This window comes from Pelodiscus sinensis, chromosome 7 (genome assembly GCF_049634645.1).
Source record: "Pelodiscus sinensis isolate JC-2024 chromosome 7, ASM4963464v1, whole genome shotgun sequence".
Lineage (NCBI taxonomy): Eukaryota > Metazoa > Chordata > Testudines > Trionychidae > Pelodiscus > Pelodiscus sinensis.
Window position 1 is genome coordinate 62,789,795 of NC_134717.1, and position 17,325 is coordinate 62,807,119.

Genomic DNA, 17,325 nt, shown 5'->3' on the forward strand with positions numbered 1-17,325 from the left:
TATATGCAAATTGGCTTGCAGGCAGTGCCCGAGATGAATAGCTGCGGCCTTCTGCTAATGATGATAGATAGATAGATGGATAGATAAGATTTTAAAAACAACAAATAGTTTTGCAGCACCTCAGAGACTAACAGAAATGTAGACGGTCTCATGAGCTTTCCTGGACACAATCCGCTTCTTCAGATGAATGGAGTTATGAAAGATCCAGTTTTCAAATAAATAGCACAAAGGGGGAGATGGGGGAAAAGCGGAGAAAAAATAAGAAGAAAAGAGGAAAGAAATTGTCAAGTAGAATGTCCATGCTAACAAGCAGAGATAGATAGATAGATAGATAGATAGATAGATAGATAGATAGATAGATAGATAGATAGATAGATAGATAGATAGATAGATAGATAGATAGATAGATAGGGTGTGTGGGGATAGATATAGATGGGATGTATAGGGATAAATAGATATTATTAATCTATACAAGGAGCAGTCTAAAACTGTAAAGGATTTTATTATCTGCAGTCCTCAAGCCTTCAACGCATTGCAGATAGTTTGAGATGTCTGGAATCGATCGTGTTAATCGCTACCAAACTCCAGGATACTTTGCTGGCGCGCACAGCTTCTTCTTCATTTTTTTTCCCTAAGCAGTTCAACATTCAATGAGAAAACTGCGCTTTAGGAAGAGCACCCCGGTAAATAAATTCCCCCCCTGACGCGACCGTGCCAGAGTCCCTGCTGCAACCAGCCCTCGGCAGTGGCTAGATTCAACAGCCCCGGGGAGATGCAAATCATATGCCAGCAAATTACTCCTCCTGTGGAGGTACTTCTGGAGCTGTAACACCGCCGGGTGGGCGCCCCGTAAAACATGACAATGTCCCCGAGACATCGCAAGGGCCCCCGGGACACTGGACCGTAGCACAAGGAATGTTGTGTCTGGATTGATGGATTGGAAAATATCTGCTCGCCTGGCGGTGTCAGAAGCAACTGATGGCGAGCACCACGGGAGGAGAACCGAGGCAACTTGAGAGATGAAGGGGCTGCTGCCCTCGTTCGTAGCCGACAGCCAGTGAGCGCCTTGCGGGGTTAGCCAGCGTCCTGCGGCCATCAGCGTTCGCATGCGGATTGTGACCCAGGTGACAGCAGTCGATTCGGAAGTAGTTTTTCATGGGAAATGTACGTCTTGACGGCTGCCCAGAGCGTCATGCCCCCTGTTTCGGCACCTGCGACGAACTGAGGCAAATTTACACTGTGGATCCCCCCGGCATACTTACCAGATGTCTTTAAAATGTGCCGGGGGGTAGAGGTGCGTCCCGCCCCCCCCCCCCCCCCGGATAAAGTGCAGTGAGGTCTTCAGTCTGCTGTGATGCTAAGTCCTGGTCCCTGGCTGTCAGAGCTATCCTGGGATTAAGATATCCCCCACAGCGCCCTAGAGTTGGGAGCCTGGCGAGAGAGGAAAAGACAGACAAATTTCCCTGGAGTGGGATCGATACATTCATACGTATCGATTTGCCTTTATCTTCCAATTAAAAGCACATGTACAGAGACTCCCTCGCTGGGGTCACCGCACCCGGCTCCCGGATCGCTAGCTGGGGTAGTGTTTCAAAAGCATGACACTCCCCCCCCCCCACGCACACACACGATCTCCCCCCCCCCCCCCCACACACACCCCAATACACATCTGTCCTAGTGCGGCTGAACAGCAACAACAACAAACAGGCAACCCGGTAGGGTTGTGGCCGGTTGATCCGTGCGGCTCGCACAAATTCGTGTTTCTCAGCCCTTAGGTTCCCCCTTGGAATCTTGTACATTTTAATCTTTGAGACAGAGAGAGAAACTTTTGCTGGCCTTTTAATGACAGAAAATCCGCCGGTGAAAGAGACTTGCTCGTAGGGCCCCCGCTCATGATTAAATGTTCGTTTCCCCACTAACTAATGGGCTTGCTTCGCTCTCGTTTTCGGAAAAAGATCCCCTAATTAGAGCCTCCTTTGGGGGGGGGGGGCTTTTCTTTGAGCAAACATCGTAAAGCGTCCATCAGGCCGGAGCTCTGGACTCCAGGCGACCATGTCAAGACCCCCTCAGCCCGCCAGTTGTCCCTGAGGCCCTCGCCCTGCTCCGATGACGGGTCCCCCTGCGATCACTGCGGGAGGGTGAGGACCGGCCGGCAGGGCGCCCAGCTGTGCAGTAGGGCTGTTTAGCAAACCGAAGTAGAGAAGAAGGCGAAAGGGGGGGCGCACAGGGACCGGCCAAGTCCCCCTCCCCCGGTTGGTGACCCGGGCAGAGGATTCACCCAGCCCCCTCCAGAAAGGAGCCACTGCCGGCCCCCTCGCTTCGCGCAGCGGAGACGCGCCGCTGGCCCGGCAGCAGGGCGCTGCTTGTGAATGGGGGAGGCCCCTGTGGGACATGTGAATGGCCGGTCCTCGCGCCCTCCGCAGCGCTGACCCCGCCCCGCCCCTTCGGCTGCCCGCTCGGGCGGGGAAGGGGAGGGGGCGGGGCGGGCCGGCGGCGGCCAATGGGGCGCCAGGCGGGCGGCCACGTGAGGCGGGGCAAGGTTCGGAAGCTGGCAAAATGTGAATGAGAGCGGCGAGCGCGATTTAAAGGGGCTGGCGGCGCCCGGCGAGAGCCCCGCGCGCTCCCATTCACGGCACCCGGCCCGCGCGGCGGCGGCGGCGGCATCAGCAGCGGCGGCAGCAGCAGCAGCGCCCAGCGGGGCCCGTGCAGCGTGGGTGCCCCCGATGCGCGCCTGCAACACCGGCCGGGCCCCCCTGGCCTGACTCCGGCCTCGCTGCCCCAGCCCAGGACGGGGCGCCCCGGCTCCTGGATCCGCCCGGCTCTGGCTCTGCGCTGGGGCACCGGCCTGCTCCTGCTCCCCGCGGCGCTCGGTGCCTGCTGCCTTCCTGCTCCGCCGTCTGCCTGGCCCGGCGGCTCTATGAGCGCAGCTTTCCAGCCCTCCCTCATGATGATGCAGCGCCCCTTGGGAAGCAGCACGGCCTTCAGCATAGACTCGCTCATAGGCAGCCCCCCCCAGCCCAGCCCGGGCCACTTCGTCTACACCGGCTACCCCATGTTCATGCCCTACCGGCCCGTGGTCCTTCCCCCGCCGCCGCCGCCCCCGCCCGCCTCGCTGCAGCCGGCCCTGCCGCCCGCCCACCCCCACCACCAGATCCCCAGCCTGCCCACCGGCTTCTGCTCCAGCCTGGCCCAAGGGATGGCTCTCACCTCCACGCTCATGGCCACGCTGCCCGGCGGCTTCTCCGCCTCCCCGCAGCACCAGGAAGCCCGGAAGTTTGCGCCCCCGGCTCTCCAGGGCAACTTCGACAAAGGCGACGGGATCCCGCCCGAGCACGACGAGGGGAAAGCTTTCCTGGGCAAGGAGAGCTCCCTGCTGGCCTTCGCCGCCGCGGAAGTCGTGCCGGCTTCCCTGGGTGAGTGACCTTCCCCCCGATACCGCTTCCCCGCTAACGCGCGCGGAGTTAGAGCAAGTTTCTCCTTTCGGGGAGAGCGGCGGGAGGCGATCGGCAGAGGTTGCGTGTCCATAAAAAAAACCCCCAAAACCTTGTAAATTTCAGACTTTGAAGGAGGAGATCTCCCGCTATTTCTGCTAGTAAATGACACCCCCCCCCCCCAACACCGGGGAGGGGGAGGTGACGAATCCCCCCAATTCTTTCAGAAGGCATGCTCTCGAGCCGTGTTGAGCTGGGCCACTGCCCGGCGCAACCTTCTCACCCCGCAAACTTAAAACCCCTGCCCCATGCAATAGCATCCTTCTATTTGCAACCGCCTCGGCCGGTGCGATCGTGCCACGGCGGAGTTTTGGGGAAAGATCGCACGCAGGAAAGAGTCTAATCTCTGCACGATTTAAACCCCGCCTCTCCCAGGGCAAGATGCCTTTCCCAAAGAGAAGGAATCTTGGTTTAAAAACACCGTCTCTTCCCATTGTTCATAGTGCTATCTACAGCAGCGAAGTTTTAAATACGTCCCAGGCAAATTTAAGTTTCCCTTTATTGCTGAGAAGTAAAACCCCCGTTGCCTGTCCCCCTCATTGATACAATTAAAATAATGCATAGCTGCGTGCAGAGATGTGTCTGCGATCTTGTGCCAGAAGGTAACATTTCAGAAATCGGTTTGACGTGAGGCTGGGGGTGGGGGGTGCTGATCCGACAGCCCTATAAAGATTAGAAAATGTCAGCCAGTGCCGAAACGGGCAGTGCGAAAACCAGCCCATTGGAAACAGTTCTCTGTCCCGAAATGTCACCGTGGATCCGCCGAGATCCGGTGTCTCTTTCCTCCCGTGGAAACCCCGCTTGCTTGCCTCAAACTCGGCTAGTTCTTCCTCCCCTCGCTACACCCCGCGGTGTAAAGACCGAGGAGGGTTTATTGCAGCAGAAGGGGGGCTGGAAAATGGGGCTCCCGGTTCCCGTGCGGAGTGTAACGAAATGCCTGTGGTTTGCTTGCAGGGGGGGCTGCCCGGGGGCCAGCCAAGGAGGACGCCAAAGCGGAGGACGACTCGAAAGGCAAGGAGGAGAGTTTCTCCATGGACAGCGATCTAGATTATAGTTCCGACGACAATCTCCCCAGCCAAGCCGCCCACAAAGAGGAGGACTCTGGCAACGTGCTGGAAGAAAACACCCAGAGCACCAATAACTCCAGCACCACCACGTCCACGGGCAAAAACCGCAGGAGGAGAACGGCCTTTACCAGCGAGCAGCTGCTGGAGCTGGAAAAGGAATTCCACTGCAAAAAGTACCTGTCTCTGACCGAGAGGTCCCAGATCGCTCACGCCCTCAAACTCAGCGAGGTGCAGGTGAAAATCTGGTTCCAGAACAGACGAGCCAAGTGGAAAAGGGTGAAAGCCGGCAACGCCAACTCCAAGACAGGAGAACCGTCCAGGAACCCCAAAATCGTGGTCCCCATCCCAGTCCACGTCAGCAGATTTGCCATCAGAAGTCAGCACCAGCAGCTGGAACAAGCCAGACCCTGATGCATTTCTGCTCCTCCCCCCCCCCCTTCCCCGCCATCCAAAAGTTTTGATCACTTGGGTTTAAAACAAACACGGGCAAACTTCAGGCTGAATCCAACCTATCAAGCCAAGCAAGAATCTTCGCGCAAGAGGCTCAAAACTGTGTTTTGTTTTGGAGGCGGAATACTAAACCCTTGAAGAGACAGAATAAATATTTATTATACTGTCCTACTTTGTATATAAAGTGTGGGATCTCAGCTGCAGTGTTTTGACTCTTATGGGACCAAGTAACCCGTAACACGAATTCTTACATTCCAGAAGAAAACCAACAGCGACAACCATTTAAAAAAAAAAACTGCAATGCCTATTAACCATCTTTGGGGTTTTGTTTCTTATCATTTTGAAAGGTAAAAATGAAACAGAACTAAGAGGTTTGTTTTTCCCTTTTTTGGGGTTGGCTGAATGGCAAACAGTGGGGTGAATTATTTTAATATATATATCTATTTTTTGCCTGGCTTTCTGTCGATTTGGGTGGCATATTCTCCTAAGCCATGTTTGGCGAGCGCTCCTCTTTGTTGTGTTTTAATTTATTTTAATGTAGCCTCTTCCTGATAAGTTATGACATTTAAAAAAAAAAACTCAGTCTTGTGAATAAACAAAAAAGCAGAAAACGAAAAAGCAAAACCTGACCGGCTTCTGTACAGAATTTCTTGTGCGAAAGAGCGCTCCCCCCTTCCTAGGACTATATGGATGTAGCTATGGGTTCTTAAAGGTGAGGTTTATTGGCAAGGGAAGTGTTTAGCAAAATACCTACAGTTTAGTAACTCTGGGGGAAGGGAGAACTTGCTAGCAAGCTGCTGCTAGGGAAGCGAATTTCTTTCTAATCAACTGGAAACAAACCCGGGCGGAGAAGGGGTGTTCTGGCTCTGAGGTCACGGCCGTTCTGCCTGTGATTTTAGGGTCCTTGAATTGAAAAGGATCAGACAGGCCTCCCTCCCCCAGGCCTGTAAACAGCCCAAGACACACGCACCGCCACCAAACTATCCGGAGCTTTCGGTGCGGAGAAGTCGGTCCATGAATTATGCGGGTTCGAGTTCTGGCAGGGGGGATAAATCACACGCTAGTCCGGAGCTGCTACCGCTACCACCTCCTCGTGTGCAGGGCTACTGGGGAAGGGGGGGTGTCCAACCAGGAGAGAGATCCGGGCAGTGTGGGGCTGACGGAGGATTGCTTGCTTGCCCTGCCGAGCCGGCTCCGAGGAAGGCTGCCCTTGTCAATTTCCGCTAAGTCTGCCTACCACCTCTCCGAGTAGGAGGAAGAGAAACTGACAACCCCCCTCCCCCAAAGTTGTCAGAACTGTGGACGGTCTTCAGTGCTATTGAAAAAGCAAAACGCCCCGTCCTCCAAGTTGTCTGTCGTGCCACACTCAGGGGTAGGTGCACAATGCAATCATCTGTCATGGCATGACGATATTCCGCAAAAAATTCCGCCAAGCAAACTCCATGGGATTGGGGGAATTTTTCTTTTCCGTGTGCTCCTAGGATTAGGAGAGCAGCAAGGGAGGTTCAGGTTGGACATTAGGGAAAACTTCCTGCCTGTCAGGGTGGTGAAACACTGGAATAAATTGCTCAGGGAGGTTGTGGAATCTCCATCTCTGGAGATATTTAAGAGCAGGTTGGACAGACACCTGTCCCGGATGATCTAGACGGTGCTTGGTCCTGCCATGAGGGCAGGGGACTGAACTCGATGACCTCTCGAGGTCCCTTCTAGTTCTAGTGTTCTAGGATTCCCCACCCAAAGCTTGTTTGCTACCAAAAAAAATCTGATGGTTAACCATCACTAAAACTACTTACTACCTTGCCACTGAAGCGACGGGCCAAAAAATATGATCTCGATCGCTGCCCTCTAACGCATCTCCCGCGGGCATCAGCGACAGAGGGGAGCTACGCATAGAAAGGCCAGAATTAGAATCAAAAAACCGTTTGGCTAAATCAAATTTAAACCAAACCAAAAAAAAACCCCCAGCAAGCTCCTAACCGGCTGCGAACGCGCATAATTAAGGCGAGCTGCAAGGAGCAATTTGCTATGCAGAGATTTTCCAACGAGGTTTCCCGTGGAAGCTTCAGTGAGTAAATCAAATGGTGCAGAAGGTCAATACCAATATTGACATAATTTATATCAGTCGCACTTCGTCGTGTTGGGTTGGTTGTTTTTAATGCGGGGGGTTTAAATCCCGTGAGAATGGTCTGGACGTGGAGCTTTGGAACCAGCGTGCGTAGGGGGCCCCGCTCACCACCCCTAAAAATATCCCACCGGCGTAGCCTGATCAACATCGATCCCCCCCCCCCCCCCCGCACGCCGGGCTCTATTACTGATAACGACTCTGAGGCACGGCCCCGCTGGATTACTACAGAAAGCTCAGGAGGGCATCCGCGGCCGCTCGCTTGCTCTTGAATCCGGGTCCCCGATTCAAGGCCAAATATTTCGGCCACAGGAGGGACAGGCTGGTCCTTTGAGAAGGATTCTACGGACGCGGAGGCTTTCAAAGGAATCCAGCCTGGTAGAAAGGGAGCCGAGCCGCAGCGAAGGGCTGTGGTGGGGGCTCGCCCTGGCGGGGGGGGTGGTAAGGAAATCAAGCGCAGAAGGAAAGTCATTGCTAGCAGGCACCTGCACTCAGGAAGGGGGGGGCTGGAGTGTGGTGGCATTTTTGCGCGTGGGGACCGGGCTGTACCTGCAACCCACGTGCAGCCCCCCACCCTAACTTCCCCACACGCCCAGTTCAAGCAGAGACACCCCCTGGGGAAATGTCCCGAGGGGCAGCGAGCCACGCCAGACGCCCCCTCTTCCGCACAGGCTGGGGGGGGCTCTCGCTTGTCCCTTCCTAGGAAGACCCCGAAAATCGCCGCTTCCCTGACGAAGTTTCCCAGGCGGCCTTCGCGGGGAGGAATGCGGGACGGGCGCTTCGGGATAGGGGTAGCCCCGGGGAGGTGGATTTCAAGAACAGCTGTTCTCAACCCCTTCTTCCGCCGAGGAGGGGCTGGGGGGAAGCCAGGCCCACGCGACAGGGCAGGCGATACAAGCAAGCAGCTGCCAATCGCCTAGCAAAGTTACTTACTAATCAAGCCCCCCCAAACACACACACACACACACACACACAAAGTGGGAAAGCACTGGCCAGGGCCAGGAAGAAAAGAAGATAAACAAGCGAGGGGGGTTGATAGCTGTCATCATCACCCCCATCATGGCTTTCATTTGGCTGCCTAATGAGTCAGATCACAGGCAGAGAGAAAAATTGTCAATCGCCCAGGCTCTAATGAATTTTTTTGCAAATTGTAATCAAGCCAGGCCGTCTCAGCTCGCTGATTAATGAGCCCCAGGAGGCTTGGCCGGCACCTCAGCTTTTTATTCCATCCCGTCCTCCCCGCACTAAATTAACAGCAACTTGTCTGAGCTTCAAATTAACTCCCAATGATTAATTCTGATGGGGGGGCCTGAAGAATAGCTCCTCCTAATAGGCGCTGGCCTGGGATGCTGTTTGAAATTAATACACTTCCCCTTTGGCTGCCTGCTTTAATCCACGGCTGGGCTTTGACATCACTATATTTGTTGTTACAATAAATTCCGCTCGCAGCTGCGGATCACATCACACGGGGGGCAGAGGGCCGGGGCCAGAGTTGGAGTTTTCTCCGCCGCCTTCGCAGCCGATTGGACAGTGTTATCAAGATTAGAGTCTTTTTCTCCCCCCAAAAGTCAGCGTATCGCTCATTTTGATGCCAGAAAACAAATCCAGTTTTTTGTAGGATGCTATTCTACCGGGTCAGATGAATTTCATTTTGAACACACGGCTGGTATTTATACACTGCTCTCCTTAGGAAAATCGGGGGGGGGGGGGGGGTATTTTGGTAGAACATTCTCCCCCACCACTGCCACACACACACGTGACCCACCTGAAAAAAACCTACAGGAAGAGGCCACGCTAGCTGTGCGTAACTGACTGGGTTTAAACTTGGCAACTTTCTTTGCACGGCGGTTAGAAAAAAAGCGAAGCGAGGTTTTGAGAGGCATCCTTCCCAAAGGAAAGGCACTACCAGGCTCCCATTGATCAGGAATTGGGACTGATCAATTTGGGTTTTACCCCTCCCCTCCCAAACTCTCGATATTTCTTTAGTCCTCGGATTTGCATTTTTATATATATAATTAACACGAGCTCCCCTCCCTGCTTGGTAGCGATCTTTTAAGTTCCCCCGCTGGCAGCGTTTCCCCCTGGTGTTTTGATAGCTTTGATGATCATGATTACACGTTGTATTATTGTAAACTCATCGCGCTATTCCCTGTCTTGCCTGCAATTTACCACGACACATATGTCTCTGGGGTAAACACATCTGTTTTAAGAAGCCGAGACACCTCCCCGTCCCCCCTCCTTTGAAGGGTCAGACCGCTCTTCCATCTTGTTTCTGTTTGTATTGACTTAATTGGTTTAATTATTTCAGCTGTGATTGGCAATACTCAGCATTGTACCTTTTTAACTGCCCCAGGGGTCTGCCAGTGATCTCTGTCACAAGGGCGACGCTTGCTTCGCGAGCCTGCAATTTACAAAAGTCCCTTTGTGCCGAAGAAGGCAGATACAAGTGGGACCGTTGGCTTTCCGTGGGGGGGTTGTTCTCCCCCGCACCCCAGCCTCGGTGGGGTGGGAGGGGAGATTTGTGCTTTCGCAATTAATTTATTATGATCGGTCTCCGATGGTCTCCTGAGACCGGGGGAGGGGGAGACTTTCGCTGCGTAAGGCGCTGGGTTGGACATTTGGAAGAGGTCGTTTGCAAAATAATCGTGTTGGCAAATCCAGTGGCCGGACCGAAAGGGGAACGCAGCCCGGTCAGAAAACAATGCACGTAAGAGCCACAACAGAAATAAAGCCGAGCCAAACTGGGGGGGACTTAGTGTCTTTTCCCGAGAAAGGGGGGGGGAGATAAATTTGGAAATATGAAATCAGGCGTTTGAACTCGGCCTGTTTTAAATACGGTGCGATTAAAACATACTTTAATTTCGATTTTAAAAAACACCTGAAAATATCCCCCAAATCCTTCCAAGGGGCTAAGCGAGGAGTATTTCGAAAGAAAGTTTATGGTTCTCCAGGCAGACCGAATAATCGGGTCAAACAGCATGCCCGGGAAGGAAGATGCCATTGCAGTTGAGAGGACGACCTGGTCTGCTTCGGTAAAGACCCGGATAACACTGATCTCCCCGCAGGATCTCGGACCAAGCCACATTTCTATACTGGGAGGGAGCAAACCTAAGCAGCGAAATCAATCTTCATAAGCCGGCCCTTCTGGTGTAAACAAGAGACATATGAGCCGGGTAGCTGAACATGAATGCAAATCACACTGTCACCGTAATAAAGCACCTGAAACACTGACACACAAAAGCAACACCATATGCATGGAGACAACCTGGATGAATTATCCATTGCATCATAAAAACGGATGGCCCATTTCCACCCCTCCGCAGCGCGCACAGCTCGGGGGGAACATGCCCCCTCTTGCTAAAAATCACGGGGCCTTTTCCTGGCGATGACCCCCCTCCCCAATTAACCGAGACACTCCCCCTAGCATGGCCAGGGACAAGAAGCATCAGGGATGTGCCACACCCACCCTGGGGAAGGCCTCCACTTCCAAGTTGGGGCACAACTTCCTGACCGTCCTCGCTCCCCCCTCTCCGGTTCTCAGACAGACAGGCGGACACAGACAGACACTTTTGCCCCCGAGGCTGGCTTGCTTCCCAAAGTTGCGCCCAACTTCTAAAAGTTGCGCTCAGCCTCCAGGCCAGGAGACGAAGAGAAGCCCCAGGGGGAGTGTCCGCCAGCGCCCCCTGCAGGCCGCGTGGACAAGCCGCGGCGCCGGCTGCTCGCAGGCCGGTCAGTGGGCGCGGAGGGGCGAGGCGGAGCAGGGTTTCTGGCTGGGGGGAAGCCATCTGCCCGGGGGCACCGCCTGGCTCCGGGGCGCTGCCCTCGGAAGCTGCAGCTGGATCCAGCAAGCCGCGCAGGGCGAGCCCCGACGCTCCCCGGGAGGGGGGGCTGGGAGAAAGTGCCAGGGAATCTCACACACCCCGAAAAATCGCCACCAAAACCCCCCCATCTGCTGCACAGCTAAGGGGCCAATAAACTGGGGAGCCCATCTGGTTTTAGCTCTTTTGAAGGCTGCGCTGAGTGTAGCCCCCAGTCCTGGGCTTACAGGGGCGCTTTGTTGGGGGCTGGGAAACCAGGTACTACTCTCATACCTGGGAAGGAGGAGTGTTGAAAATAGATTCTGGTCGCCTAGACCAGGGCTACTCAACTTTGGGAGCCCCGGGGGCCACAATGATACAGCACACGCCCAGGGCCACAACTTCCATGCGGTTGCAGGTTCCTGCAAATAGCATCTATGCAAATAGCTTCCTTCACACTGAGGGGCATGAATATAAAGATGATGGCAAGACCACACAACATGCAGGCCCTGTTTAAGTCAGTTCTGCCGATATTAATAAAAGACCATAGTTATCTGATTTCCACACATATAACAGCACTTTTAACAAGCAATGAGTCCAGGAATTTAACCACTAAAACACAAAGCAACAGAAGACCATTCTATTGGCTCTTTTTTTGTTTTGTTTTGGCTCCCATGCGCAAGCCGCATGTTGAACCCCATGTAAACCCAAACCCAAACCGCACCGCAGGCTGCAAATGGACAGCCAGCCCTGGGTAGCTCTGGCCTAGAACAATCAACTCACTCAAAGCTAGAAATATTTTCTCCTAGGAGCAACCAAAAGGGTGTGGATGGAAGAAAAAAAGAAAGAAATGAAGTGTGTGCAAGGGCGGATATAGGGCAGGGCAAGTGGGGCAGCTGCCTTGCGCATGCGCCATGGCAAAGGGGGGCCCCACAAAATTGTGCTGCCCTGAGCCCCGCAAAATGGTCATCTGCCCCTGAGTGTGTGTGTACACCCACCACCAAATTTAGGAGGCACATACTTTTCTTTTGATCTAGCCTTTCAATAGGTTTCCCTCTGATCTTCCTTTAATGACGTTATTCTCTAGTTTCAGAGGGGGAGCCCTGTTAGTCTGTAACTGAACAAGCACAAGACACTTTGTTGTTGGAGTGTATACGTGACTCTCTGTTCTCTCTGGCTTGCTCTCCCCATCAACAGTCCGTGTACTCCTGGTGCCTGTTGCTGGGTTGCGGGTCTTCACCCCTCCCCCACCCCAGAAAACGCCTGGGCTCTGACAAGTGTTGCCTGGCCCTGGAGAAGGAGGCCGGGCCATGCAAAAGCAAAGTGGCATTAGAGAGTCGAGTCTGCATGGCCGGCGGTTGCTCTTTTTCCCTGCTGAGCCTGGCCCATAGAGAGAACTCTAATCTATTTATTTCAAGCCACTTCATCCACTCTCCTGCTTTTGTCCTGGCCCCAGCCCCCGGCTTTGTGGTGTGACCGCTGATCTTTTAAAAGCCCCTTCCCCTCTAGTTTGGGGTCTCCGTGGCTGCCTGAATGACAATAGATAAAACAGGATTACACTGGCCTGATCCTATTAAACTCTGCCAATCGCACTGCGGTGAACTCCCGCCAGCATGCTCAGCAAACTTACTTAACTTTTCTCTGGCGGTTTCCCCTCGCGCAGACACACTCGGGCCAGCCCTAGCCGCAGCAGGCCAAGACTTATTTTCCAGTGGTCCTACATGATGTTCTGACTCCTCCGTGCCACGTGCGTCTTAATTCTCTCTCCCCTCTGCCTTGCACGTTCCACTTACTTTACGGCACCGAGGAAGGTGCTGGTGGTAACCCCGCTCCACAGATTCCAGCGGGGGTACCCGTGGTAGCAATGTATTGAATCAGGCCCCAAAAAAGCGAGCGCTCTATGCACAGAGACCTGAATTTGTCCAGTGATCCTAAAATTCACAGAGGTTTGCACATTTCTGGAGGTCCACAAGAGCAAAGGGCCAACCCCCCCCTCCTAAAAAAAACCCATGCTTCCCAGAACCCAAGGAGGTGCAGCTTCGTCCCCAAAAATGTTGCTATATTTTTCTTTAATCTGGGGGCAGAGGTCTTAATACCACTCTCCATCAAAGTGAGGGACAAAACTCCCATGGATTTAAATGGAAACCAGTTCTGCCCGGAACTTATGCCATAATAAAATGGGTTAGTCTTTAAGTTTCCACTGGACTCCTTGTTGTTTTTGCTGAAACAGACTCACACGGCTACCTCTGAAAGGAGTAGTTATTCTTTGTGTCACAAGAAGAAACCAGCTCAACACTACAGTGTGCTAGGTTTGACACACACTGCAAATGCGGAGTGGTCGGAATTCTTTTACTGTCTTGGCCGACAGGACAGATAAAGTGTGGGGGAAAAGAACACACGATCAGAGAACTGAGGCAGAGAAGGGTTAAGTGCCTTCACCAAGGTCACACAATCAGTGGCAGAGCGGAGAAGGAAACTCGTGAACTCGATGGAAAGGCTGTCATTGCCTTGGGAGCAGCCCTCTTTGTCGACAGGCAATATTGGAAGTAAAAACTGTATTTGCATCATATAAGCATCTGTTTAGCCAAAGCTCAAGAAATATCACTAATCAGACAAAACTCCCTGAGTCCCATTATCTAGTGCCACTGGAGGCTTCACGGGTTAGGAAATACGCTAAAAAACTCGGGGGGAAATATGGGAAATCGAATTAGTGAAATCAATGGGGGTTTGGCACCTAAACACCTTAAGAGTATCTGGGCCCAAAAGGCCTTAGCCTTGTCCCATGCGCAGTGATGACAGTTTTGCCACTGACTTTCCTGGGCACAGTTTCAACTCTCAAGCAGGGCAATTAAGATACCTGAAGAGGCCAACGGAGGGCTCCTATACACTCCCTAGAACTAGCGAGGAAACTGACTGAAGGATGTAAATACACATTGCAAAGTGAAGTCACGACCATTCCAAAGCAAGACAAAGGCGAGAAAAAAGAACAACAGAAAACATTGCTGTTTCCTCCATGCAGATGTGAAACATACATTATGAACAAGTGGCTACAATGAGTCCAGAGAGGCAAACAAGGCTGATCCGAAGTCACCTCAGTGACGTTATTAAGAACATTCTCCAAAATCTCCGGAAGGGGCTTTTCCTTTAATTATTTTTTAAAGCCGAACAATGAAATAACGTACAGTGGCAACCAGCAAGCCTTTTCAGGGACAGCATCCCGAACTTAGATCCTCCGACCAGGCACAATTAAAAAGGAAGCCAACCAGGGATATCAAAGTGATGAGGTAATTATGCAAATTAAATAAGTGTTTCTCCGCGGGCCGATTCAGCGCCTCACCAAAAGGAGAAGCTGAAGGGTTTGGCATCAGTGACATGAGACAAAACAGAATTCCTCCCCATTGTTTGACTTTGAAACACTAGAACGTGGAGGTCACAGATCCTCCCAGGGGCCAATTCCCACAGTTCTTACACAGGCACCATTCCCAACTGAGTCAAGATGAATGTCAATGGGAGTTCTGCCTGTGAGCGCTGGGTAAGCAGGGACACAAAACACAATAGTACAATCCCGTCAAACAAGAACGCCTGGAAAAAAACCAAAAACCTTCACAGCAAAATGGGCTGGTTCCTCCTACAGGAAAGGGAACTGATACAGTCCAGAAACGCCCTGTTTATCTGAACCCCTTTAATCCACACTTCTCTCATGCAAATCTAAGTACAGTCCCAGAATGTGCATCTCTTCACAATAACCCACTCACTCCAAATGCTACACAGCCCAATGTCTTGGGATTCTAAGCAAACAGTTTTACACTATATACGTAACAGGCCACATTATGAAATATTCCTGGTGGCTCAGCAGAAATAAAATCCTAGCTAAGCATAGAGGGAAAGTTACCAACAACTGGCAAAGGTAACTTAGTGGAGCCAGCAAAAATGGCTTCCCAGACTCATGTAATGCACCCTCACCTTAGTTTCAAAAGTTCAGATTGTCAAAGGGATTTAGGTGCATAACTTCCATTGAAATCAACGGCATTCCCTTTGAGGATCTGGGTCTGAATATACAATATAAAAGAACTTGGAAAACCACTGGCAGTTGGATAGCTCTTCATGGCTCAAACACACGTGTGCTTTCTTTGTGAACATCAATCTATTCTTAGTTTCATAATACCTGTCAATAAGCCCATTGCATTCCACCATCAGACTAATGGTCTTTTTAATACACCTCCGTATTTAAGCAGATGCCCTGCCCCTAGGGCTAAAATTGCTACATTTCTCCCTTCTCTCTCTCTCTCCCTCCCTCCCTCCCTCCCTCCCAATTATGTTCATATTTCAACATTTCCAAAGCTGTGATAAGTTGCCACAAAAGAAGAGTAGTAGTAAGTCTCTCTAGGAGAATGGTTAATTTGGGATTTATAAAGGACTTTCCGTAATGAATAATAGTTGAGATGGATCTATCTTCCTGACTCATTTTGCAACATTTGTAAAATAAGGTGATCCCAATTACTTCCTCTAAGAACTCTCAATTCAGAAGGAGGGTTCACAGTTTTGCTGAGGAAACCCAGGGAAACCAGGTCTTGTAATACCAAACCCATCTCTGTATCAACAGGACTGCAGCAAGTAAGTCAGGACACCCCAAACAACCCCTCCCCCCCGCCTCACTGCATAGATGCCAGCATCCTCCTTCCCCCACCTACCTCTATAATCTGAATGGTGGCTACTGTTATGAAACTGTTTTTGTTTTCTGTGCACTGTGCCTTTAAATCTCCAAGGTCTGCTCTGGCCACAGAGACTGGCAACCTATTTTGGATGAGATCAATGCAGATGGTCAAAGAGAAGGCATGTGCACACTGTGCTCTCACCTATGGGGACTTCACGTTCCAGATGATCTGGTGGTCCCTCCAAACCTCGCCCTCTACGACTTTTGTTTCTCCTTGCCATGGTCTTTCCTTAAGCTAAAATTAAATTAGCTGCACACCAGACGGGTACAGTTGCGGGGTCTTCTCATGCAAACACATAAGTCGAAGGCAACACTAATAAGTTTCGTATTCCACAAGCATTTCTTCTACAGCGCTCACCCCCTTATTACTCACAAGCCTTGCAGCCTTTATACCAAGTTTGCCCCCTTGTGGGTGAATTTTCTCTTTCGTGTGCCATGGCTTATCCGAGCGTGACAACGTCCTCCGTAAACACATTCTAGCCTGCGCCTCAGGATTCATGTATTCCACATACTAAGCAATTCTGCCTCTCTGGTACAATTTCCATTCCCATCGTAACGCACCTGTACTTGCTTCCAGCGTCCCTGCTTGTCGTGCGGGGTAGCTCTTCCCTTATAAAGTAGCTGCGGCCTTTGGGTGCTCCATTGGGTGGTGGCACTGGGTGGTTGAGGAGGTTGGAGATGGGAGACAAAGATTTTCCACAGTGGAGTCACCCACGGGAAGGCAGCCTGAGGATCCATTTGCCACGTGCCGACTATGCCCCAGCCTGCGGGAAAGAAATTGGTGTTCTCAGTGCACATCCTGGAGACTGCTTGGCCACAGGGCTGGGACTCAAGAGAACTGGGGTACGTGCCCAGCTCGGACAAGCCACATAGCGTCTTTGCATGCGTTTCCTCTCCTGCCTTTTGTCTATTTACACTCCACATTCCTGGGGGGAAGGGACTGGCTCATACCACGGGTATGTGCCGCAGCGAAAAGAGCGGCACTAAGGCAGCCGTGGCTACGAGCGGGCCGCACGAGTAGCCCTCCATCTCCCTGGGCCCCAAGATTGTGGTAGCCAAGATGGCTACCCGGGATAGGGTCGTTTTGCTAACGGCACTGGTGCGCGGTGGCGGAGCTCCAGTTGCGCCCCTTGGGTCCCGCACCTCCTGGCAGATTTTTAGCACGCCTCAGAGGCTCACAGGAACCCTCCCACAGCCTCCCCCAGACGCGGGGGTCCCCGTGTAACGAGCCATTCTCAGCACAGGCAAGTCGCTGGCTGCGGGAGGGGGGGACACTTCCATGGTCCTAGGCTCCCCTTTTCTTCCCCCAGTGGCAGCCCACCAAGAGTGGGGAGGCCTGTGGGAAACCAGTTCCCCCTACTTACTCCGGGTTCTGGCCCCAGATAGGAGCTGCTAGTGGGGCACTTGCCCTTATCCCCACAGAATAGCAGCCCCCAGCCCCATCTCCTGGCAGAAACCAACCCCACTTGTCACCTTCAGTTCCCTTCCACACTGCATGGCCTCTGGGTCCGTCCCTTTTCTCCTTCCCCCCTTACCTGAGGGGAGGCCTTTCAGAGTAGCCCCACAAGCTGCTGACAGCAGGTGTCCCATTAGCCTGCTGCTGCAGGCCGGCTCTTAATGAATCCCAGGTGCCTGCCTGCCTGGCTTAATTGCTGGGCAGCAGTCTCCAGCCACCTATGTGGGG

At 52.5% G+C, this 17,325-nt stretch overlaps 1 protein-coding gene and 1 long non-coding RNA gene across 3 annotated transcripts; one reads left to right on the top strand and one right to left on the bottom strand.

Annotated features, from left to right (window-relative positions):
* Positions 1 to 724: 724 nt before the first annotated feature.
* Positions 725 to 17,113, bottom strand: LOC142830236 (uncharacterized). 2 transcript variants are annotated; one of them, XR_012905327.1, is made up of 4 exons: positions 17,006 to 17,113; positions 16,203 to 16,405; positions 15,619 to 15,721; positions 725 to 1,221 (listed from the first exon to the last, which is right to left on the bottom strand). It is a non-coding gene; the product is annotated as an uncharacterized LOC142830236 (long non-coding RNA). The 2 variants fall into 2 exon arrangements; XR_012905326.1 differs by lacking the exon at positions 725 to 1,221 and adding an exon at positions 10,143 to 10,274.
* GBX2 (gastrulation brain homeobox 2) lies at positions 2,560 to 5,637 on the top strand. The gene is made up of 2 exons (XM_006127449.4): positions 2,560 to 3,413; positions 4,446 to 5,637. The coding sequence occupies exons 1-2, from the start codon at positions 2,918 to 2,920 to the stop codon at positions 4,967 to 4,969; spliced, it is 1,020 nt and encodes a 339-aa protein (XP_006127511.3). The 5' UTR covers positions 2,560 to 2,917; the 3' UTR covers positions 4,970 to 5,637.
* Positions 17,114 to 17,325: the final 212 nt, after the last annotated feature.